At 35.4% G+C, this 24968-nt stretch overlaps 1 protein-coding gene across 2 annotated transcripts in view; it reads left to right on the top strand.

The window, feature by feature from the left end:
• The first annotated feature begins 1053 nt into the window (after positions 1 to 1053).
• Positions 1054 to 24968, top strand: part of mapkbp1 (mitogen-activated protein kinase binding protein 1) — a 58587-nt gene continuing 34672 nt past the window's right edge. For both annotated transcript variants that reach the window (XM_079443831.1, XM_079443830.1), the window contains exons 1-2: positions 1054 to 1534; positions 8517 to 8608. In XM_079443831.1, the coding sequence (XP_079299957.1) occupies positions 1421 to 1534; positions 8517 to 8608 (206 nt within the window). In that variant the 5' untranslated portion in view covers positions 1054 to 1420. The remainder of the gene's footprint in view (positions 1535 to 8516; positions 8609 to 24968) is intronic.

Genomic DNA, 24968 nt, shown 5'->3' with positions numbered 1-24968 from the left:
AAATTGCTCTAAAGGTGGCCATTTACTTTGTGCAAGTCAGGTTGAGTTTACTGTTGAATGAAAAAAAACCTAAGGTAAGTAAATCCTAAGGTACTTCTTGGCATCACTAGATGGCAGGCTTGTAAAAAATTATAGTTATGCATCATCCATAATTTAGTCCAGCAAATATCTTAAAGGTTAATTTGTCAAAGTGTAAGTAATATTTTTAACCCTTTTTACCAGCAAAGGTTTAGGGAATGAAGTGATAAATCTGTTAAATTTTAAGCAGTTGCATTTGTCATTCAATTACTGCTATTTTCAGGCTGAATTTGTTCTTTATAAATCTTTATTTATCAGCCATAAATATCCTTCATTGTTCACCATGCCCGTTTTTATGACATCATCTTGTTGTATTTTACAATGTTTATGTGCATGGAAATCTACATGGATATCACAGAATGACAGGTCTAGACTGGAGAATTGCAACCATGCAGTGTTTAACCATTGCTGTAAAATGTAAAGGGCATTTATGCAGTAGATGGTATGACCAGCAGGTAGCTGGTTTGTTGCTGATCCAAGATGGTACATTTGAGCTTGGACCATCTTAAATGCTTCCAAGTTGCAAAACTGACTTAATATCTAAAACTGTATTTTCCATCTGGGGAAATTAATATTATAATGGCACAATTTTCTGTTGTACTATTAGTCCTATTATCTGCATACATCAAAATAAACACTTTGCCTTGAGTAAACGAATTGTCTACACCTTAAGGAAACAAACCGCACAACAGCCCATATGTGTAGTATAATCCACCTAACAGTCATGCGTGATGTGTGTATGTATACTACGGCTAAGGCATATTTTAATATTAATTAGGTCAAGAACGCAACAATTCGTACCCTTTTCGGGGTATCAAATCACGTCATTTCATTCATATTCAGGAGCTAAGCGTTCCCCCAAAACAGAACTCGTTCATTGGTCAGCTGCCTCCCGACGTCACCTTTCAGCCAATCAGAAACGCTGACTGAAAGAAACGTCGGCTTGCATAATTAATATTCATGAGCCTAGCCTTTACAGTAGTAGGATTTTTAAATACACACATCGCACCGGTGAAGGTATCACTGCTGGAGGTGATTCGACCGGCTCGCCGTCAAACTGCTGACTCTAAACACCAAACATGGTCCATTTTAACAAATGGAGGTTAGTGAGGAGCGTGTCTCTCACCGACAGGACTGCCGCACGGGATTTAAAGCTCCGATAGTGGCTTGTGATGACGGTGGACTGGTTTAATATATGAAAAACAAGGCTGTGAACAGATCATGGCTTGTTTTAAACGCGTATCGTTTTATTGATTACCGACTGTGACTGTAAAGCGAAGGGCTTCAGCTGCCCCGTCGTTTGTTTGCTGGAAACATTGACTCAACAGCACAACAAATCAAGATGACAGTGGAAAACACAACTATCAAAAGTCGGATTAAAAATCTGCTCCGCTCGCCCTCCATCAAACTGAGAAGAAGTAAAGCTGGGAACAACAAAGAGAATCTCAGTAATAAGGTACAGAGCACTACTGCATGTATGGAAACTGTATCTGCAGTTGTGTGCAAATGTGTCTTAACAGTATAGCTGTGATTTTCTACAGTTTAATACAAGGTGACAGAGAATTGGCACTAATATGTCAGATTCTTTCCAGGGTTTGTTATGTAAAGGCATACTGTGGCTCTGTCAGACTGTAAAATTCACTGACCTATATTTGCCACATGTCACAAATAATTTCAAGCCCTGGTAAACGGCATGCTAGGAAAATATAATGTACAGTAATAATATAAATTGTTGCTGAGAAAATATATTGCACAAATATGCATTGCAATACAGAAACCCTAAGCACATATCAGTTTATTATATTATGGCCCGGTTTCACAAACGGGCTTATCTTAAACCAGGACTAGGCCTTAGTTAAATTAAGATATTTAAGCAACCTTTACAAAAATGCCTTGGGAGAAAACATTAAGGTGTGCATCTTGACACAGGACAATGACGCTGACCTGTTTTAAGATATGTCAGGGCTAGATATTTTCAGTTGAGACCGCTCAAACATGTATTTTAGTCTGGGACTAGCTTAAACATTGTCTGTGAAACCGGGGGTAAATGTTTCAGTTTGGGGATTAGGGTTAACTGCACCTTTTTTCAATATATAATATAATTAAAAAATACAAATAATAAAGCAGTGGTCAAGAACATGCTGTGAAAATCATATTCAAGGGTACAGTATTTTCACAGATAAGTGTGGATAATTGTAGATTTTCCACCTCAAACTCTAAACTCGTCATTGTTTCAAATTTGTATACACATGCATGTCTTATTCTTTGAATATATGCAACTGCTCTTGTTATTGTAACTGTAACTATTATTGTGTCAGAGTAGTCAACCCTGACTGATTGGATTCCATTCAGATTGCCTGTTTACTGCTGTAGACCCTTGGATGACTGTACTTCCCTTCCATACACAGGAGCCCTGTGACTTTATGATTGTTGAAACCGTTTTGCAACTCAGCTGCATATGATTTGTTGCTCATAAATTACACACTGTTGTTCACAGTAGCACATGCATTTCAGTAACCAAATCCATGCCTATATGGAATGTTTTACTAGTCTGTATTATGGAGTTCAATGTGCTGCTGGCTAAGGAATCACTGGTATTATTGTGATGCCCCAGCTCACAAACTTATTAAAGGATTATTAAAGTTTATTATTAAAAGAATAGTTCACCCAAAAATGTTTGTATTTCTCTGATATTATGGATAGAGAACTCTATTTTGACCATCAGAAGCAATAGTTAGAGGTTAAAAATGTCATGATGGATTTGTTTCTTACAAACATGTAGCTTTTCACTTTAATTGCTAAATTTCTCCAAATCTGTTCTGATGAAGAAACAAACTCTTCTACATCTTGGATGGCCTGAGAGTGAAAAAACATTCTGCAAATGTTCAAGTAGGAGAGGTGTGCCATTACCTCTCTAAGTGATCAGATTTATGCTTTTTGCTTGGCTGGCGGTAAATTTTGTTCAGTAGACTTACCCAAGCCATATTTTGGGGCCCAGAATATAATAAGCAATTTTAAATATTTATGGTTGCTGAATGTTTGCATATACAATAATATTAAAAAGACTAATTTAAAAGTACATTCATCAGGGAAGACGCCTTCTGCAATTAAATTTAATGCATTAAACATGCAATTCATAATTAAAAAAATGTCAGTGGTACTATCAGAGTGTGTGATCTCTGCTCTAGAGACAATATCTTGTACATACTACCATTTAAGGGCTATGCAAAAGACTGTCATAGTGCCTTTGTTTTGTACAAAAAAAACTGATCTGTCTCTCTCTTTGCCTAAAGTGTTTGAGGAATCTCTAGTGTATGGATCCAGACAAAGGGATCTGACCTTTTTGTAAGATATCAGTTCAGCAGCTCTTAGACTGGGCTCTATTTTCTAAGGTTTAAACACTGTATGAAAATCAAAGCTGTTCCTCCAGGTGCTGTACAGTTCACTGACTCCTGGCTCAAGGACTTTGTTGTTCTCCCAGGATCTGACATGCAACGATTGCAAGAAAGTTTCTGGAAAAGTGCATGACACAGCCGTTGGTTCAGAAATTCCCATCAGAGATGGTGAACGAGAAATGGCTTAAAAACAGCATGCATTTGAAAACAAGCTCATTTTCCGTTGTTCCAGCACTCTGAGACACTAATAGACGGTGGATATATGGAGGTCTGTCAGAACATCTTTGGAAAGATGATAAATCAAAGCAACAACCACAATTACAGTGTTTTTATATCAGCATGTTCAGCACAAATTGTGGTAGTACACTGAGGCTACGTTCAGCTTACGGTAGAAAAATGAATGTACATAAATAGCATTTGAAGTCCAAATGCTGACTTCAGCTAATGGATTTCTTGAAACCTGCATTTTTGAGGGATAAAACCAGTATGAAAAAACAACTTGGGTCCTTAGAAACCCAAGAGGATGTAAAGAGGAGACCACTTCCATAAACCAGGTGTTGTTCCTTTCATTTCTCCGTTGACCTGTACTTAAAGTGGCCATGATTGATGTGAGAGAGTGTCCTCAGCTTGGAAATGGCCATGCTTACTTTGAAGAAGTGGTCTGGCAGAGGTTTTAATGCATAGAATAAAGGTATCAGATGTTGAAGACAGGTGCAGATGTTCAGCAAACTACTTTTTCTGTGGTGAAAACACTGTGCATGTGCATTCCTCATTGTTTTGCTAGAATGATAGTATGACATTATTATGTGTTCATTTTATCCATATTATGCAATCTTTAATTATGATTGTAACAACTTTGTGTAACTGCTTTTTATTGTTTTACCAAATAATTGCATTTTAATTAGTTATGTTATAAATTAGTCCTTGCTTATGCAGTTGTAATGTATGACACTATAATGGAAATGCTATTGAAAAATTACATAGCATACATTATATACCTGTTTGCAGATTTGTGCATTTTATATTTAAGCTTGTTTTGTGCTTCAACATGTTGCCTTGAGTTTGTGCAGTTGAGCTCTACTTAACAAAGCCTCATGGAAAATTTCTAGCTCATAATTTCCATTTAAGATGGCAACACCACTTTGCAGTCATTCTGCACTCTGGGCATTTAAAGCCTCTCAGGTTCTTTCAACAAAGTCTTGCACAATAAACTATTTTTCATAACTTCATCCAAGTGAATTTGTTGTACATCAGCACTTGTGTTATAGACTTTGTAATTGCTAATATAATAATAGAACACGTAATTTAAGTGGCTGAAATTTTGCTCACAACAAAATTAGTTTTTCCTATATACATATATAATGTATATGTATGTGTGTGTGTGTGCATGTGTGTATACAGTCATGGCCAAAAATATCGGCACCCTTGGTAAATATGATCAAAGAAGGCTGTGAAAATTAATCTCCATTGTTAATCCTTTTGATCTTTTATAAAAAAAAAAAAGAAAAATCTAACCTTTCAGTAGATAAGAATTTAAAATGGGGGGAAATATCATTATGAAATAAATGTTTTTCTCAAATACACGTTGGACACAATTATTGGCATCCCTAGAAATTATAGTAAAATATCTCCCATTCATATTCAATAAATGTTGTACTCCAGGGTGATTATGAACATGAAATTATCCATGGCTTCCTGTTTCACAGAAATATAAATAGGAGGGAAAACAAAGTCCCAATTCCCTTAATGTTTAGTTTAGTTTAGTCACTTTATTGGAAATTTGTCTTTGGCTTCACCACACAAATACATTTAACATCTTCACACAATTAACATAAAAAAAGTAACACGACCCCCCCCCCCCCCATCTTGCACTTAGATCCCAGTATTTTAAATACTAACAGCAGTTGGCACAAATGACATTTGATACACATTTTTCCTTACTTGAGGCTGCCTAAAACGTCTTTTTGATGGTAAAAGCTGAAATTTAATATTCCATGTTGAGAATAATCTTCAATAGGGCCTTTTCAAAGTACCCGAACTAATTGTGGAACTACCCACTTTTTGGCGTGTTCGCACCGCGGGAACTAGGAATGGTTTTAGTTCCAGGAACTCTGTTTGGAGGAACTAAACTAGCTCCTACTTCAGAGTAGGGTCTAAAACAGTTCTAGAAACTATCCGTGACATAAGTGTACGCAGATTGGCTAAACACGTACGAAAACGCCCTCGCCCCCCATGATTTAAAAGACTGTGTAAACATATACTGTATAAACATTGTATCATACTGAGAGCATTTATAAACAGCATTTACCTGAAGACTTCATCTACGGCGTTTTGTGCTTCTATCAGCCTCAATGAAATGTAACACTGCAAATTGTCGTTGGAGATTCTTAAGTCCTCGAGACACAACAAAAACACAGCTCCGATCACAGCATCCTCAATTCTCCTATTGCTAACGTTGTTCTTCTTTGTTTACGTTGTTGAACGCCGCGTACAAATGATGTCGCTGTCAACCGGCTTACGTCACTTCTTAGTACCCACTGTCGGTGCGAATGCAACCCTTTAAATGGTACTGGGAAATAGTTTGCGCAAAATCGTCCCAGTACTTTAGTACTGTACTTTTAGTTCAGATTGTTTTCCTACTAATAACCAATTCCTTGGTTTTGTTCACATTTATCTCCAGTGCACTCAGTTTACACCAATTTTGAAGCAAATTTATGTAACTGTAATACGCGGTAACAGTATTACCTCTGTTCCAGCTTTACTCAACCGGCCAACAAGTGCCATATCGTCCGCGTATTTAATTGTTGAAATATGAATCCTGGATCTTAAATTCATTTGTATACAACAAGAAAAATAAGGGTGATAACATAGTTCCTTGTGGAACTCCTGTATTTACAATGATTGTCTTTGACACCATATCATTAACAACTACTTTTTGATGAAGATCTAAAATAAAATCTTTAATCCACCAAATAAGATCTCCATTCACTCCTAAATTAATCAATCTTTGCAAAAGAATATCAATCCGAATCGAATTAAAAGCTGAGCTAAAATCTATTAATAAAATCCTAACATAATTTGTAGTCGTCTGGATGTGTTCAGCTACCAAATTACCTAAGGTTATAACAGCATCATCGGTGCCCCTCTTTCCCCTATAAGCAAACTGAAGGGGGTCCAAATCTTTGACCACATTATTCCAAATATGTCTTGTTAGTACTCGTTCCATACATTTACCCAACATGGATGTTAGAGCTATCGGTCTAAAATCTTTTAACTGATTGGCATTAGATATTTTAGGTAACCTACAATATAACAGGAGCTGGAACAATCGGGTAAGGACACTAGTTAGTTGGAAAGCACAATCTTTTAACACACAACCCTTTAGCCCATCACAATGAGAAAAACCAAAGAATATATTTCTGATGTGCAGCAAAAGATAATTGAGCTTCACAAATTAGTGAAGTGGCGTTAAGAAAAGAGCTAGAGCAGTGAAAATGCCCATTTCCACCATCAGGGCAATAATTAAGAATTTCCAATCAACATAAAATGTTACGAAACTGCCTGGAAGAGGACATGCATCTATATTGTCCTAATGCACATTGAGGAGGAGAGTTTGAGTGGCTAAAGACTCTCCAAGGACCACAGCTGGAGAATTGCAGAAAATAGTTGAGTCTCGGGGTCAAAAAACTTTTAAAAAATTGTCCAACAGCGCCTACATCACCACATGTTGTTTGGGAGGGTTTCAAGAAAAATTATCCTAGCTCATCCAAAAACAAACTCCAGTATATTCAGTTATCATCAGACATGACTGGAACTTCAAATGGGACTGGCTTCTATGGTCAGATGAAACTAAAAAATGAGCTTTTTAGCAGCAAACACTCAAGATGGGTTTGGTGAACACAGGGATAAAAAGTACCCCATGTGTATAATGAAATATACTGCTGTATTTTTAATGTTGTGGGCCTATATTTCTGCTGGTGGCCAATGTGTATAAGAGAAAAACATTTCATAATGATTTTTCCCCCCATTTTAAATTCTTATTATCCAATGGAAGGTTAGATTTTTGTGATTTTTTTTTTTTTTTTTAAAAGATCAAAAGGATTAACAATGTAGATTAATTTTAGCCTTCTTAAATGTAGCCTTCTTTGATAATTTACCAAGGGTGCTGATATTTTTGGCCATGACTGTATAAATGTGTGTGTGTGTGTGTATATATATATATATATATATATATATATATATATATATATATATATATACAGTGGGTACGGAAAGTATTCAGACCCCCTTAAATTTTTCACTCTTTGTTATATTGCACCCATTTGCTAAAATCATTTGTTCATTTTTTTGCATACATTTTTTCTTATTCATTGTATTCACAGCAAAATATGCTTTCCTACTTAAGAGTTTTTGTCTTGTTTCTAGTCCAAATATATCTAAAAATTCTTAAATCAAGAAGCATTTTCTAGACAAGTAAAAATTATTGTCTTGTTTTCAGAAAAAAATGAGTCAAAATTAAGTGAGTTTTTCCTTAAAACAAGCAAAATAATCTGCAAACGGGGTAAGCAAAATAATCTTATTTCAAACCGAAAACTAAAGGAGTTTAGTTTGTCACCTTTTTCACTCCTGACTAGTTTGCACCCCTGTACATTGTTATGCAAGCTGTACACTCACTACTTTATATTGCAGCAAAGTGTAATTTCTTCAGTGTTGTCACATGAAAAAATGTGAAGGGTGTACTCACTTCTTTGAGATACTGTATATACATACACATATACATATACATACAGTATATATATATATATATATGTGTGTGTGTGTGTGTGTATTTGTATAAAAAATATTTATTTATTTATTTAAATTCATATGTTGTTCATATTCAAGAATAATTTCGTATTCAGACAACATTCAAATAATGTTACAGATGTAAAAGCAGAACTTATATGATATTATTTAACTTCATGTGACATTAAAGGCTGTTTGTAATTTTAATGATCTTGTAGTACCCATAAAAAGTTTTTTTTTTTTCATGTAATTCTACAGGTGACGTTGGAGAAAGTCCTGGGAATCACTTCCACTGGGAACCGTGCTTTGGCGTGTGACCCACATTCAGGACTTGTTGCCTACCCAGCCGGGTGAGTAACTCTGTTTCACCAGATAAGACATGTTTTTAGCTATTTTTTGTGACACATGCCTAAATAACCAGCTGAATGTAGTCAGTGGAATGATGATCTATATGGTGAGTCAGATCTAATTTTGGAAGTAGTCACATAAGGTGGTTAATTTTTGTAGCACATTGCTAAAGACAGAGTTTGTTGAGTCACATAGGCTAAATATCCTTGTTCAGCATAAGCAATGCAGGAATTTCCTATTGGCAAAAGAGACCATAGAGAGGAAAAGAGGAGAGATAAGAGTCTGATAACAGATGAGTGATCTCAGAAGGAAGTAAGGTGTGGTACAAACAGGAAGTGCAGAATCTGAAAGAGAATCTGCGTGCTACAGACACGGCCTATAAACTCCTGAGAGTTAGTCTAGCATTTTGCATAGACAATTCAGCTCGGTTCTCTCTCCAAAGCAAGAATGCAGCTTAATTTTGATATTTTTGCCATCCAAATGGATTGAAATAGGGCAGTGGCCAAGAATAAAAATTACTTTGTCTATTTTATCTGTGGAAAAGTTCACCTGGTCTTGTGATTTTATAGTAGAACCCATCTGCATTATTCCACTCTTGTCATGTTCTTTTCAGACATGCACAATAGCAATAACAGTATTCTTTTAATTATTTTGGAGCACCATGGTAATGCCATTGTGTATGAATGAGGATTGTCATAGAGTTGTGTGGTATAATAAAAGGTGTCATTATACCATCACTGTACACATCCAGAGTATTGTTTTTAGGAGAAGCACTTTTTTTTCAGATTTGTTCTTCAGACATTAGAAAAACATTTTTTTTTTCAGTTTTCATACATTATATGAAATAGATTACAGTTTTACTCTACAAAGCTATGATAAGTGGGACTCCAGCAATACTATATGTTAACAAAGGAGAAAAACCTTCCTCTACTCATCACATGGTGTTGTAATCTGATTAACTAGTTAAGCTTGAGTTCTCTGAACTAAATTCCTAACTCTGTTGCCATAACATGTCGTCCTAATGAGGAGGAGAAGATTGGAAATTAAGTCTCAGTGTACTGTTTATGCGTACACAGCCATTCAAAAGTTGTAAGATTTTGTTTTTTAAAATGTTAATACTTTCATTCAGCAAGGATGCATTACATTTTTTAAAAATGCCAGCAAAAGGAATTACAATGTTACAAAATATTTCTATTGCTGTTCTTTGAACTTTCTATGCATCATCAAAGAATCCTGGAAAAATGGATCCCAGTTTCCACAAAAATATTGAGCAGCTGTTTTCAAAGTTGATAATAATAAGAAATGCTTCTTGAGAAGCAAATCAGAATATTAGAATGATTTCTGAAGGATCATGTGACACTGAAGACTGGAGGAATGAAGCTGGAAATTCAGCTTTGCATCACAGGAATAAATTGCATTTTAAAATATATTACAGTAGAAAATTGTAAAACTATTTGACAGTATAACTGTAATTTCGATCAAGTAAACGCAGTCTTTGTGAGCAGAAGAGACTTATCTCAAAAACATAAAAAAATCCTACCATTCCCAAACTTTTGAATAGTATTGTATATCTGTAATACCAACATTTACGAATTTGTGAGGAGGTAATGATTGATTCACTAGCTTGAAGACCACAATCAGTTTTTTTTTTTTACATCATAGTGTTCTGAAATGATTTAGTTCAATTTATAGAGTTTTAGTGGGTTCAAGGTGTATTAAGAAAGGTGATACTATCACAATATTTAGTCTCTCTCGCTTTGTTTTTAGCCATCTCTGGAATAAGTAAAATTGTATCATTAGTATCCATCACCACATTAGAAAACATGCATGTTTAAAAACAAAAATTAAACATGACCTGGCTAGAACCTTAAGACAGTATTATATATTGAACAAACTGTACTTCTATCTGCAGTATAGGAAAGTAGAAGTGTTCTTTTTATTTTTAAAGCTCACACGGCTCCTATAACAAACTCCACCCTATGCTAAATCAGCAGTTTGATTGAGCCAAGCGAGCATTTGGTGCAGATGTCTTCGTTTGCTATAGGTAGGAAAATTAGCGCAGGCTTATGCAGCTGTCACAGATCCACTGTGAGATACCGAGCCGATTCTTTACGAGGGCTCCGAAATGCATTTTTCTTGTTTGAATACTGTCCCGATGCTGTAAACATATCTGAGGTTGACATTTATGGTCCTGTAGTTCAACTGAGTACATGTACACACACATTCATATGCATGTACTGTAAATGGAAAGGAACCAAGTCTGCATTGTTGTAGTTATAGTCCTCCACAAAGCAGATGTTTCCCAGCGGTGTGTTGTCCTGCAGGTTTAACCGATTATGGCCTCGATTATCATCTGATCTTGAGACCAGTGGAAGGTCACAGTGCATTCAAAGCATCTGAGATTAAATCAAAGTTTGGATTAATATTATTCGAATGAAATACGAATGTTATTTCAGGTCTAAAAGAGCAGTTAACTTCTTCTGGACTGTAATGTATTAATTAAAGATGAGGCTTTCTTTGGGGAGTTGTCCTGTTTTCATGAATTGTACCTAAATGAGTACATTTGCGCAAGACTGGTTTAAGGAGACCCTGATTCCATCTGCATCATCTCAGTACGTGCTACAGGTTTTTTTTAGTGAATATTCACCAGATGGGCTGATTTAAATGTTCATCAGATGAGGGAAACTTGCTGATTTGGGTCACCCATGCAAAACTGCTGTAGCTACAAATATTTGGTGCCACTAAGCTTGATTGTTAATAAATGCCACCATACCACAATGATATATATTTTTTTTCTTTTAGTTTTTATTATTTTAAAATTAATTGTTTCAGTCTTGGTGTAAATAAACCATTCGTTCAGTAAGTTTGGTTTTTAACCTTCACATCGTTTCCTGTTGTTTTGCATTCCTGTTATGAAAATTATTAATTTTAAACACAGAATATATATCATTGGGAATAAGGAATGCAAAATTATATTATATATATATATATATATTGCAGTTGGATTATATAGGGTAAACGTACCTATTAAGCTCAGCAAAATCTGCATTGAGACATTTTTAGATACTGGTTTCAGCACAAAAAGTAATAATATAATAATAACATAACATATATATTATTTTATATTATAAAATAATATATTAATCTCTCACACAAAAATATTTAATTTAATTCTAAATGACAAAAGCATTTAAATTAAGATATACATCATTAAATTAAATATATACATAAATTTTTGTACCCTTTAAGCACACCCCTGTTCCCAAGCTCACATCGTATTTTATTAAAAAGGACAATTTTTAAAGAATAATTGTAAAAATATATATTTTTTGAAGGTACAAAGTCAGTCACAAAAAAAACAAGAAGACTAAAATCAAGCATCAAAACTTTCAATTTGATCAGTTATATATTCATAATGAAGTGTCATTTAAGCACATTGCAACATCTATACTAGTCCACGTTCAGCTAAGTAACACATTCAAAAATCAGATAAAATAAACCAATAAAACATTTAATTCATGAAACCTCTTTTTAAATGGATGTCAACTTGTCTATAGTCTCTCATGGCTGGAGAACACTACATGATTTCTGTCCAGATTTTCCACAGATTTACAGTCAGGAGAATTTGTTGCTAGTTGGCAAAGATCAGAGCCAGTCTGTAGATTTGAGTTGACAGAATCCATAGAAAATCGATTAACTTAACTTAAAGTGACAACCATCAGTTAATATTTCAAATCTGTTTATGTTCAATGTGGACGAGCTTAAAGAGAGCACACTGAGCTTAATGGGAAACAAGCAGAAACGATTTTTAATCAATTTCAAGTTCATACATATTTTAATACGAACAGCTATTATTAACAATATCTATGAAATTATACTTTTTCTTATTGATGTCACACTGAAGCTGTGATTTTCATAGTAGTGCAATAATATGAAATCTTTAAAAATTACAGCACTGTTAAACGACAGACCAGCAATAAACTGTCAATTTATAATATTATGGATGTAAAAGTACAATCCAGTAAGTAATAAAGCATGGCACACAATCTTATACAGCTAGTGTTCTGTAGCATCTGTGCTGTGTTGTTAAAACTATCTTCTGGATCTAATGTAATTATTTCGTTCCAGGTTATAATATGCAAAACTCTGAACATTAATCTCGTAATTTTACAATAAGTAGTGAAACTTACCCAAAATAAAGATTTAAAAATCTAAAAAAACGCACATTTAAGGGGCTCCTCTTTTGGTGAAAGATTTTAGACAGCTTTCTAAATGGCCACCAGACAGTGTGAACATATGGAGACTCATATCTCAGTGTGCAATGATCTGATTGACTTCAAATTATAGGAGGTATATAGTAACAAACATATCAATTGGTTAACACATCAAGTCTCAAAAATGGAAGTGTGCTTAATAGGTACGTTTACCCTAAATAATTTAGCTTGGTCATCACTGGCATAAATTACATTATAAAATGTATTAAAATAGAAAACAGTTCTTTTAAATGATAATAATATTTCACAATATTGCTGTTTACTGCATTTTTGATCAAGTAAATCCACACTTGGTGAGCAGAGCATTTTTTTTTTTGTTGTTCAAAAACATTAAATATCTTATTACTTTAATAGCATTAGCAAATCTTAATTAACTTTATATATTACATACTTAAGTATTGTTCTGGGTGAGACCAGAAAAGTGTATTTAGAAAGTAAATAGTGTTTTACATTGATTAAACATGCCGAATCATTTCAGGCGCCTTTTCAAACACCCTGTCATGATTCTTACAATCTTTTACAATGTTTTTACTCTTTGTCTTGAAGAGAAATACTTTAAAACTCCATATTAGGCATTGTTTTATAGTATACTGTCTCTGCTATCCCGAAGGGTGAATCGTTTATGTGTGGTTTAGGACAGTCTTCCGCAAAGCCAGGAAAAACAGGACAAACCAGATGCAGACAATGAAAGCTGAGTGACACGTCGTTTTGATTTCTTAGCATTTTTCTTGTAGATCCAGTTATGATTGCACCTGTTGTGTTCTAGCATGCACTGAAATTTCTCATGCATTACATGCATGCATTACAATCATAATTATTTATGGAACATACGTAGTGAAGTAAACAGATCAATTTGGGGAAGTCGTGGCCTAATGGTTAGCGAGTCGGACTCGTAATCGAAAGGTTGCGGGTTCGAGCCCCCGGCCGGCAGGAATTGTAGGTGAGGGGAGGGAATGTCCAGCGCTCTCTCCACCCTCAATACCACGACTGAGGTGCCCTTGAGCAAGGCACCGAACCCCCAACTGCTCCCCGGGCGCTGCAGCATGGCTGCCCACTGCTCCGGGTGTGTGTTCACGGTGTGTGTGTGTGTGTGTGTGCATTTGTTCACTACTCACTGCTGTGTGTGTGCACTTGGATGGGTTAAACGCAGAGCACCAATTTCGAGTATGGGTCACCATACTTGACAATAAAAAAAAAAAAAAAAAAAAAAAAATTTTTTATTGCAAATCTACAAGGTCGTTTATTATAATAAGGCACCCTTGGCTAATTTATCCATTTCTGCATGCAGGAACATCAGCTAACTGTATTCGAGCATTTGAATGATGAATGGGTTCTGGTGTAATGTGGCGGTCACTGTAGAATAGATATGAGCATAATGAATAAACGGCCCTCTGTGTTAATCAAAGATGCATGAAAATGTGTGTCAGAGTCTCTTGCGCCCATGCACGCTGCGGTAAAGTGGGTCAGTAGAGCTGAACGGGCCAATGCGACGAGGAGAAATGAGAGAGAAGAGGATGACGGATGTGAGGAAGGAAGGAAAGGGTGACATGGGGAGAGTGAATAAATAAGTGGAAGGTTGTAGGAACAGAGGTTGATTTAGCATTGCTGTGGTGTGTGTGGTCGTTCTCTCTGCTGCATTGCAGTATTCAGCGCTCGTGAGGCTCTCCGGCTCCACACACACACTCCCTAATGACATCTCACACTCACACACATGCTCTGAGAGGAGAGCCGCAATCTAAAGACACCCGCGGGAATACAAAACAAGTAGAAGCCACTCATGCTGGAGAACATATTAGGATAGATTAAAAGTATCATTTTTATTCTGACTTTGCTGTCATGTACTTGGAATAAGGCTTTGTGGGATTAATTGAAAATCATAGTTGTGTTTTACATGCTGTTAGCAACTTATAAAAGTGTTTAGATGAATTCAGCTGAATTGAATTTATATCAATTTCTTTGCATACTGCATTATATTATATAAGATCATATATTTATACACAAATGCAAGCATCACATGCAAAACACACACGCATGCAGAGAGTCAATGCATTCCCTCTAACCATCAATTTAACTCACTTGAAGGTCACTGCGGAAGGAGAATGCTATTTGCAGGGATGGTGGAATCCCTTTACTAACATTGTCTTCCATAAGTTCATGTTTAGTGATGTACTGCATACAGATGCTGGTCACTTAAAGGAAGAAAAGTTGCTCTCTGTGATCCTGGATGGTAGTTTCTTACCAAAACTCATTTTCACAAGTTGCGAATTAAACGAGATCTAAAGAAGCGATGTTTGATATAAAAGTTTACAACAGCACGAAGGAATATATTACACCTTAAGATGAAAATTGGTTTTACCCTTACAGTGAAAACAGATTATAAGTATATTTTATATTTGCGTGCACCAGCTCTATCTTTATAAATATACAATGTTGAAAAAATATTAAGTGCTGTTTAATATTTTTGTGAAAACCTGTGATACACTACCATTCAGAAATTTGGTATAAGTAGTTTAAAAAAAGAAATTAATACTTTTGTTTCTTCAGCAAGGTCATGATGATCAAAAGTGACAATTATAATGTTATAATGGTATAATAAATAACAAACAATTTATATTTCAAATAAATAATACTAATAAAATATATAATAAGTTATGTTCTATCAACTTTCTGTTCATCACAGAATCCTTTTTTGAACATTGATAATGACAAAACCCTTATTAATAATTAAGAACCAATATGAATCGATGATAACGGAGTAATATTTCACAAATTACTTACTATTTTTGATCAATTAATTGCAGCCTTGATGATCATAAGACACTTCTTTAAAAAAAAAGTTAATTATACAATTTATTTATTTTAAAATGACATTTTAATTTGTAAAAACTAGAGCGATAGTTTTTAGTCAGTCTTTGAGAAACCTGTTTGAAAGCATTATTTATTGATTTATTTTATTTATCCTTATTATGGTGACGATAGTGGCACAGGGCAGATAAGCGGGAAGGTTGCCTTAGATGAGCATAGTAGCAGGTCATCCCTACGGTGCATAATCCTCTGCCATCTGAAAGCGTGCTGATTGCTGGGCCCAGACGCACAGGATTAGGGCATCCTGGTCACCATCTGTCTGGAGCAGAGCAGTGAACAGGCCTGGATCAATGGGGAGGTCCTGCTAATAGCCAGACTTAAGGCTGGGCTTGGTCTTGGAAAGCAATACTCCTGGAAGTCTTTGATTGTGATGGGGAGTGATGTCGTGTGTGTGCCTCACCACCTGTCTGTGTTTTATCCCACTCACCAGATGGAGCAAGGCTACAACTGTCCTTATTTACTGGCCACAACATTTGATCTGCCTCGTCTTGAACCCTTGTATACACACGGAGACAGTCTACACCCAGAACAGTTGTGAAACCTGAGAGACCATAACACAAGCTGTTTGAGATCTGGTTATCTTTAGCTTCTGCCAAACAACAGCTTTGAGCTTGTTTTAAGTCCTTTCTAAAAATGAACGGACAGTCTCTTGCTGTTTTGTATCACACTTGATGCTGTTTGTAGTAATGCTGATACAAATATTTAATCAGCACAGAACCTGTTGCATCTGTCTAATCATTGGTTGCAGTCTACTTTTAACTGAATGCTAGTTAGTAATGCTTACAAATTAAAGTTGCTCTTACTTACGATTAGGAGTTTGTGAATCATTTGTGATCCAGCTTTATCTACAGAAGAAGGGAGTATAAGGGTTTTTATGAATCTTTGCATTATTTCCTAATAATGTGCTAGTTAGCCAGTTTCGTGGCTGAAGTTTAGTATGCTCCATAGAGATATATATATACCTAGATGCCTCATTATCAACTGTTTCTATGGGCCGCGATACGTAAGCCATCTGCCATTTTTGGAACGGTATATCTTTGAATATTCGTTGATTTATTATGGTGAATGTGAGATGGCTGAGGCGTCAATGTATCTGGAGCGGTCGAATAGGGAATCTACACATATCTATGGTCTGCTCGTCACTCCACGAAAGAGAGGGAGTCAGCAGAGCTCACTAACATTTAAAGCAACATGGACTAGAACAGCGTGCTGAAAACAGAGTTGATTTTGACATGGTAAAGATGTTTTTGACACTACCATTGAGAAATTTTAACCAAAGTATGTCATAGACTTTTCATTAAGACCCTAAAGAATTATATCAACTTGTGTAAAATGGGCATCCGATGAGCCCTTTAATGAAAAGTCTATAACATACTTTGGTTAAAATTTCTCAGTGGTAATGTAAAAACACCCTTTTTAACCTGTCAAAATCAGCTCTGTTTTCAGCAAGCCATTCTAGTCCATGTTGCTTTAAATCCTAATAAGCCCCGCCCCTCTCTTCCGTGGGGGGACGAGCAGACTGTAAACTTCAGCCGCGAAACTTGCTAACTAGCATAGATTAGGAAAGGCGATTTGCAAAGATTCATAAAAAACCCTTATACTCACTTCTTCTGTAGATGAAGCTGGATCACGAATGATTTGCGTGAGCATAAACACATTTAGGCAGATCGGGGATCATAATCCTAATCCTCTGCATCTTCAGCGACTCAGATATCGGGAGTAAATAATGACTGCTATGTTCATTATCACATCCAACAACTAAACGCTTCAATCGCTTAATCAGAGACATTCTTGTCTTCCCCTGCACCAGAGTCGACACATTGATGGACTGATGACAGCTCACTCAGGGCGGGTCTAAGGTAAAACGGCCTTGTCAATCAACTATCGTGGGAGGGGCTTGCGCAGAACTACGTCATTCTGACAGGAATCTCAGAACAGCCTGATTTGAGAAAGGGGATTTTAAAAAGGGGATTAAAAACTAAAAACACTGGGTGGATTTTTATCATTATAGGATGGATGTGTACACACACTTCCAACACGCATTGAATTTATGTTCAAACAACATGTAAAGTGAATTTTGCATCCGATGACCCCATTAAGTATTAAAAGTAATGTACTGTAACTTGTTTCATATTAATTTGTGATTTGTTTTTTTTTTGTTTGTTTTTTTGTCTGGTAATGGGTGAAAAAAAATTCGATATTGCAATGAAGAGAAGGGCCCCTAGTCATATCTAGAGATAAACTCATTTTCATTTTCTAATTTAAGAATAAAATTAAGAATATTTTGAATTCCTAAAAACATTTCTTAAAGGAATTGTTCACCCAAAAATGAAAATCTGCCCTCAGGCCATCCAAGATGTAGATGAGTTTGTTTCTTTATCTGATTCTGAATAGATATTTAGCATCACATCACTTGCTCACCAATGGATCCTCTGCAGTGAATGGGTGCCGTCAGAATGAGAGTCTAAACAACTGATAAAAACATCACAATAATCCACAAGTTATCCACACCACTACAGTCCACCAATTAATGTCTTGTGAAGTGAAACGCGTTTGTAAGAAACAAATTCTTTATGCCATGTTTTTTTACTCCAAATTGTTGCTGCTAAAGAAAAAGAAAGATATTTGAGAAACATTATAAAAATGTGAAATTCTTCATGCCAACCTGACAACAAACTTTGAATATTGTCTAATTTTGAATGTAGTTTGCCTTTCACATTTAAAAAGCTGCTATTATAAATGTTATGCCACTGTATCTGTTTAAAATAGTAGCATGGTTATGACTTATGATATGGAGAACTGTATTACAGAGGGTTTTTGTGGCCTAAAATCATTGGAGCATATAGTAATTTGGTCGATCTGTGCACTACTACACTCCACTTGGCTTATTCGATTCCCTGCTAGGTGAGATAATGAGCTGGATCAGCTTTTTCCGGGCTGCAAGAAGCACATGATGGCACATGTGGGCCCTGCAGAGTTTCACAACAACAGCCAATACATTCACACGCAAGAGCAATGGTCGTTATTTGATAACTTGTTTTATACAGAATCTCATGGTTTGGATAAACTTCCTCATTGCAGAGTTTTTTTCATAAAGTTTTCATGTTTGAAATGGTACAATGACACTCATATGATATCAGTCAAAACCACATGGAATTCTGTTGAAACCTGCAGAAAATTTTATTAGAAATTGGAGTTTAGCTCTGGGCTGAAACTGTATAGTGAAGAATCTACTGTAAATAACTCTGTGGGAAAGTGTTCATGTTGTGTGTAAAGTAACTTGAATCTTCTCGTTGGCTCTGCGCGGTCAATCTTTAGTCATACTCGAGTAGCTCTGTAAGTGTTTGGGCTTTCTGCCCTCATTTATCCTCTAGCTCTGCTCACCGGAGAGAAACAGCCCTATTATCCCAGTTCAACCCTACAATGATCTTCCCAAAACAGAGATTTCTCTTCCATGCTGACAGAACAGGCTCCCGGGAGGAGATCTGGAGGAGAGTCTGTTGAAATGCCGGAGGGAACATGCATCTTTTATTACAACAAAAAATATTGAGTAACACAAAAAGTGCTTTAGCTGAAGTTGTTGATTCTGGTGGTGTGGAAAGTTAATCTAGATGCACATTGAATAAAATGTGGATCCTCTCAAAGATCAACAGATCTTCAGGTTAAATGGGTCATCGGATGCAAAATTCACTTTACAAGTTGTTTGAACATAAATGTGTGTTGGAAGTGTGTGTACACATCCATCCTATAATCATAAAAATCCACCCAGTGGTTTTTTAAAATCCCCTTTCTCAAATCAGGCTGTTCTGAGATTACCGATACCTATACGATATCGATACTTTAAAAAAAATTAACAATACTAATGTTGATATGATTAATATTATATTCACCTTAAAGCTAAGTGGATATTATTTGCCTTTCTAAATGGACTTTGCAGGCAGAGGAGCCCAGAATATGAAAGCAATGCACAGTTTCAAGTATTTTCCTCCCATAGAAAAGAGTTATAAAAATAATTAACGTGGCTTAATAAATTAAAAACGTAATATTAAAAGCCAAAACTCAGTATACACCTTATTAATGTTGCAAACTAGATACACAAGTAAGCAGATGTACCCAGAATATGAAAGTTTTCACATTATAGATTTCCCTCCCATAGAAAACCATTATAAAGAAAAGTGTAACATTAGTGGCTTATTGAATGAAGACAGTGATATGAAAAAGAACTATTAAGCCATAACTCGTTTATTATTGAAAGGATTTTCATATGTTATGTACGTACTGTATTTTCTGTTTTATACATGCTGTAATATTTGTTTGTTATTATTGCGATAATAATCTGTGATTATGAAAAGGCCAAATTCAGTGTAGTTTATAAAAATATATAGGCCTACTATGTACGTACAGGTAAGATGAACCCAGAAAATGAATGCAACATGCTGAATTTCATTTTCTCTCATTGCAATATAAAAACATTTGGTGCAATGGAGGAAGAGGCCAAACTCAGTACACACCTTACAGTGATACTGCATAAAAAGGACAATTTTGGTATACAGTTATATACAATATGCACTATGTGAAGGACTTCCTTCCTCCCCTTTTCATTTCTTTTGTAGCTCGGAGTTCTACCGTTCGATCTGTAGCCAAAAGTATTCGCTTGTGCTTGGAGCTTCTGAGTCACGCTATGGCATGACAACCAAACACAGCGTAGCAGGGGAGGAGCAGCAATGCTTGCATGCGAGATGTGAAAAGAGCAGAATATACACCCACAGACATGTCAACACTTTGTTGAATGTATTAAGTGTATAGGAGAAAAAAAAAAACCTAGAGTATCGATCTTATCAGGCTAGTATCGATCCCATACCAATACCAACGATCAATATTAGGATCGATACGCCCACCCCTACTTCCTTTAGGTACTACATGGAGCGAAGATGAAAACAAAATGCCATCGAATCTTTTCTGAAGACAGTCAGAACTTTCAGAGCTACATTCATTATAATTAATTCATCTTTACATTCATTTGTATAATTCCCTCAGCACTCTTTTAAAACCTCCCAGCTTTTCCTCCCTGTTTTCACTCAGAATGAAACTCTGCTGCCGTGCGCTCGTGACACTGTTACACTCTGCTTTATGCTGGACAGTATTTATTTATCGTGAGTTGTTCAGATCGTGGTAATCGAATACGGTTTTAATGATAATTAAAATATGAAATGGTAATACTAACCGTGGGGAATTTTATCATGATTTATCGTCAAACCAGTAATCGTTGCATCCCTACTAACAATGAACAATACTTCTACAGCGGTGTTAATTTAGTTTAGTTTAACTGAGATACTATTACTAATTTTAATCAGTTTTTAGCTTAATCTAAAAAACTAAACTTTAATTTTAGTTTTAGTTCATAATAACCATGATTTCAGCATTTACTAATACATTTTTAAATCAAATGTGCCTGTTAACATTAGTTAATGCACTGTGAACATGAACAATGAACAAATGTTTTTTTACTAAATAATAACTTCTTTTTTTGTTAAAGTTAAGAAATACTGTAAAAAAAATTCAATGTTCATGTTAACTAACAGAAACATTTATTCATTGCAGTTTATAACATTTGAAGATTCATTAGTGTATGTAGAAATTTACATTAAACCTTAATACATTTTGTTAAAATATTTATTGTTAATCTATACATTGTTGGTTTGTGATACCTAATGCATTAACTAACATTTATGAATATCCCTTTTATTTGCCTAAACAAAATCTCTAGCTATTCTTCAATGTCGCAACAAACCTTATAGGGTCTCTTAACTAGTTGCTTATTAGCATGCATATTACTAAAATATTAGCCATTTATTAGTAGTAATTAAGCACATATTAATGCCTTATTCTACATCCCTAATCCTACTCAATACCTCAACTTAAAAACTACCTTACTAACTATTAATAAGCAGCAAATTAGGAATTTATTGAGGGAAAAGTTGTACTTAATAGTGAATAAGTGTTCCCTATTCTAAAGTGTTACCCCAGCAGACTGTTAAAACCTGTAGGGACGTTTTATTGAAGCAGCCAAAAATAGCAAATTTTGAGGTCAATGAAAGTGTGGTTCATGAGTGAATGGTGGGCGGTCACATGTGTAAATACAAGGTCAGGCATATTTGCTGACTGTACACTGATTCATATCAGCTTATCTTTGTAATGGGATGAGCCGTAGACACTCGTTCAACAGGCTTGCATAGTCATAGATCCGAGGCCTGCCAATCCCATCAGCAGCTTGGCTTATATATAGTGCAGGAGATCCATTACTTGCCAACAATGAAGGTCCGCTCCTCCCCTGGTTTCCCTGTCTTTGGCATCAGTGGTTTATGGAGACATGAGTAATGTGCTTTTGAAGCATGAGGTCATCTTTTCTGTCCCTCTTCTCTCAGACGTGTTCGTAAAGCACAGAGCTGGACGACAGGGAGGCTTTGAGTTGACAGATTCCAAACAGCGCTCTTCCTGTGGTCGGGGGAGACCGAGCGCTTGTGTGGCTTTGTCTCGCTCATCTTGCTACTGACATTAGAAGAAAGAGTAGCAGTGCACTCAGTTCTCTCTGTGTGTGTGTGTTGTGTCTAAATTGACCTATAGAGCTGGACCTCAGCCAGTGGAAGAGACCTTTACTCTGAAGATGCAGATGTTTGATTATATAATGTGTGTTCACATTAATTGTTTCTGTCTGATATTCCCCCACTTGGACAGGAAAGGGCTTTCTGTTGGTAAGAATTTTTGTAATATGACTTTGAAATCAAGGCAGAATATACAAGTGTGATTTGAGGATATCCTGTTTAGTTGCTTCTAAGTACCTCAAATGAAACTTTTGATTATCTGTCATGTTTGATGTCATGAGTCTTACAAACGTGTGCATCCAAAGAGCAGCAGCCAGTCAAAACATGGACCCTGAACTCTTAAGTAGTTGCATAGCATGGAGAATGACCCTTGCACTTAAAAATAAAAATAAAAATTGTGTATATGAACGATCATGAATATTTTATAAGTGTATGTATTTACCTTCCAATAATTATAAGTATAAATTATAATATATCTAAAATATCTAAATTATTTCATCATTTATTTTATGCTATATGTATAATATATTAACTTATTATTATGATTATTTTATTATTTATTTGTTTGTTTATTTAACAGGGACAATACACTAGGCATTGTTGCACTCTGGTCTTTGCCCCATCACTAATGAGTTTTTGTATCAACTGACCGACGGGGGCAAGGCCATGTATACACTTGAATACGGTTTTTATAAATGAAAACTTTAAAAGATTATCAAAACTTAACAAATTATACTTTTGAAGAATTTGACAATGATGCCATTTCATTGGTTTCTGATCCATTACTTTTAAAGTTGACATCACAGGCTTAACTGATTGAGAAGCTTGACCCCAAATTATGCACAATAGGTCATATTTGATAATATCATAGCATGCATAAACACTTGAGCTGCTTTAAGAGATATACATGGTCTTATCATACGAAAACAGGTCAAATTTGTCTTAATAGTCTTAGCCATTTTGGGCATCAAACTTAAGCTTAGAGGCGACTATAACACCTAAATATTTAAATTCGATTAGAAAATTTGATTTTAAATGCATCCATTGCTTTGTTCTTTAATGAAAAACACATTCAAACTTTTTTGTTGTCATTTAAAGTTAAACCGTTATCTTGTAGCCACTGGAAAATACAGACCAGTTGCCTGGTTAACATTTCTGCAGCCATATGAGAAGTTTATGCAGTTACATAAATAATTATGATTAGTATTAGTATTGTTCTTGTAGTTGTTATGATTTACTATTATTATTTTTATCATTATTATCTATATAAGTTTATCTCTGTCCATCTATCTATATTTTATATATTAAAATTATATGCATAAAATACATGAATAGATTAAATAAATATATTGTTATATATTATAAATAAATATAATAAATTAACATTTATTTTGGATTTTATATTTACGCTACATATTTATTATATTTTAATTCTAAACCATATCAAATTAGATATTAATTTAAAAAATGTATTAAAAACTGTAAAAAAAAAAAAAATATGCTAAAAATATATTTATTTTATAATAATAATTATTATTATTTTTCTATTTATGCTTAAGTCCATCCATCTATTAATCTAACTGTTTATTTATATATAGTGCCTTGCAAAAGTATTTGCAAAAAGTACTTTTTTTCACGTTTTATGTTGCTGCCTTATGTTAAACCGCTTTAAATTACTTTTTTTCCCACATCGATCTACACTCCATACACCATATTGACAAAGCAAAAACAGAATTGTCACAACTTCGTAAATTTATTAAAAATAAAACAATGAAATAAGTAACCTTTAACTAAATATTTATCTGAAGCACCTTTACAGTCTCAAGTCTTTTTTTGTTTTTGTTTGTGACGAGCTTTTCTCATCAGCATTTGGTAATTATCTGCCATTCTTCTGCTCACCTCTTCACCTCTCAGGGTCTGTCAGGTTGGATGGGGGCCGATGCACATTTTCAGGTTTCTCCAGAAATATTTGACTGGGTTTAATCCCAGGCTGTGGCTGGACCACTCAAGGACATTCAGTTGCCTATAAGCCAGTCTTGCTGTGTGTTTAGGTTCATTGTCCTGTTGGAAGGTGAACCTTCTGCACAGTCTGAGGTTCTGAATGCTCTGGACTGGGTTTTCATTAAGGCTATCTCTATATTTTGGTGCATTGAGCTTTTCTTCTACTCTGACGAGTCCCTTAGTCCCTGCCGCTGAAAAACAGCCCTACAGCATGAGGTTGCTACCAGCACACTTTACTTTTGGGATGGTACTCTGCAGCTGATGAGCAGAGCTGGTTTCCTTCAAACATGATGCTTGGAATTGAGGTTCATCAGACCAGAGAATCTTGTTTCTCACAGTCTGAGGGTCCTTTAGGTGCTTTTCTGCAAATTACAAGTGTTTACATGTGTCTTCACTGAGGAGAGGATTGTGTTTGGCTACACCGCCATAAAGCCCAGATCGGTGGAGTGTTGCAGTGATGTTTGTCCTTCTGTAAGTTTCTCCGATCTGCATATATGATCATGGAGCTCAACTAGAGTGACCATCAGGTTCTTCGTCACCACTCTAACCAAAGCCCTTCTCCATCAATTGCTCAGTTTGGCCAGGAGGCTAGATCTAGGAAGAATCCTGGTTGTTTCAAA

Source organism: Barbus barbus (genome assembly GCF_936440315.1).
Source record: "Barbus barbus genome assembly, chromosome: 20".
NCBI lineage: Eukaryota > Metazoa > Chordata > Actinopteri > Cypriniformes > Cyprinidae > Barbus > Barbus barbus.
Note: the sequence above shows the minus strand (reverse complement) of the source record. Positions and strands in the feature narration are given on the sequence as shown.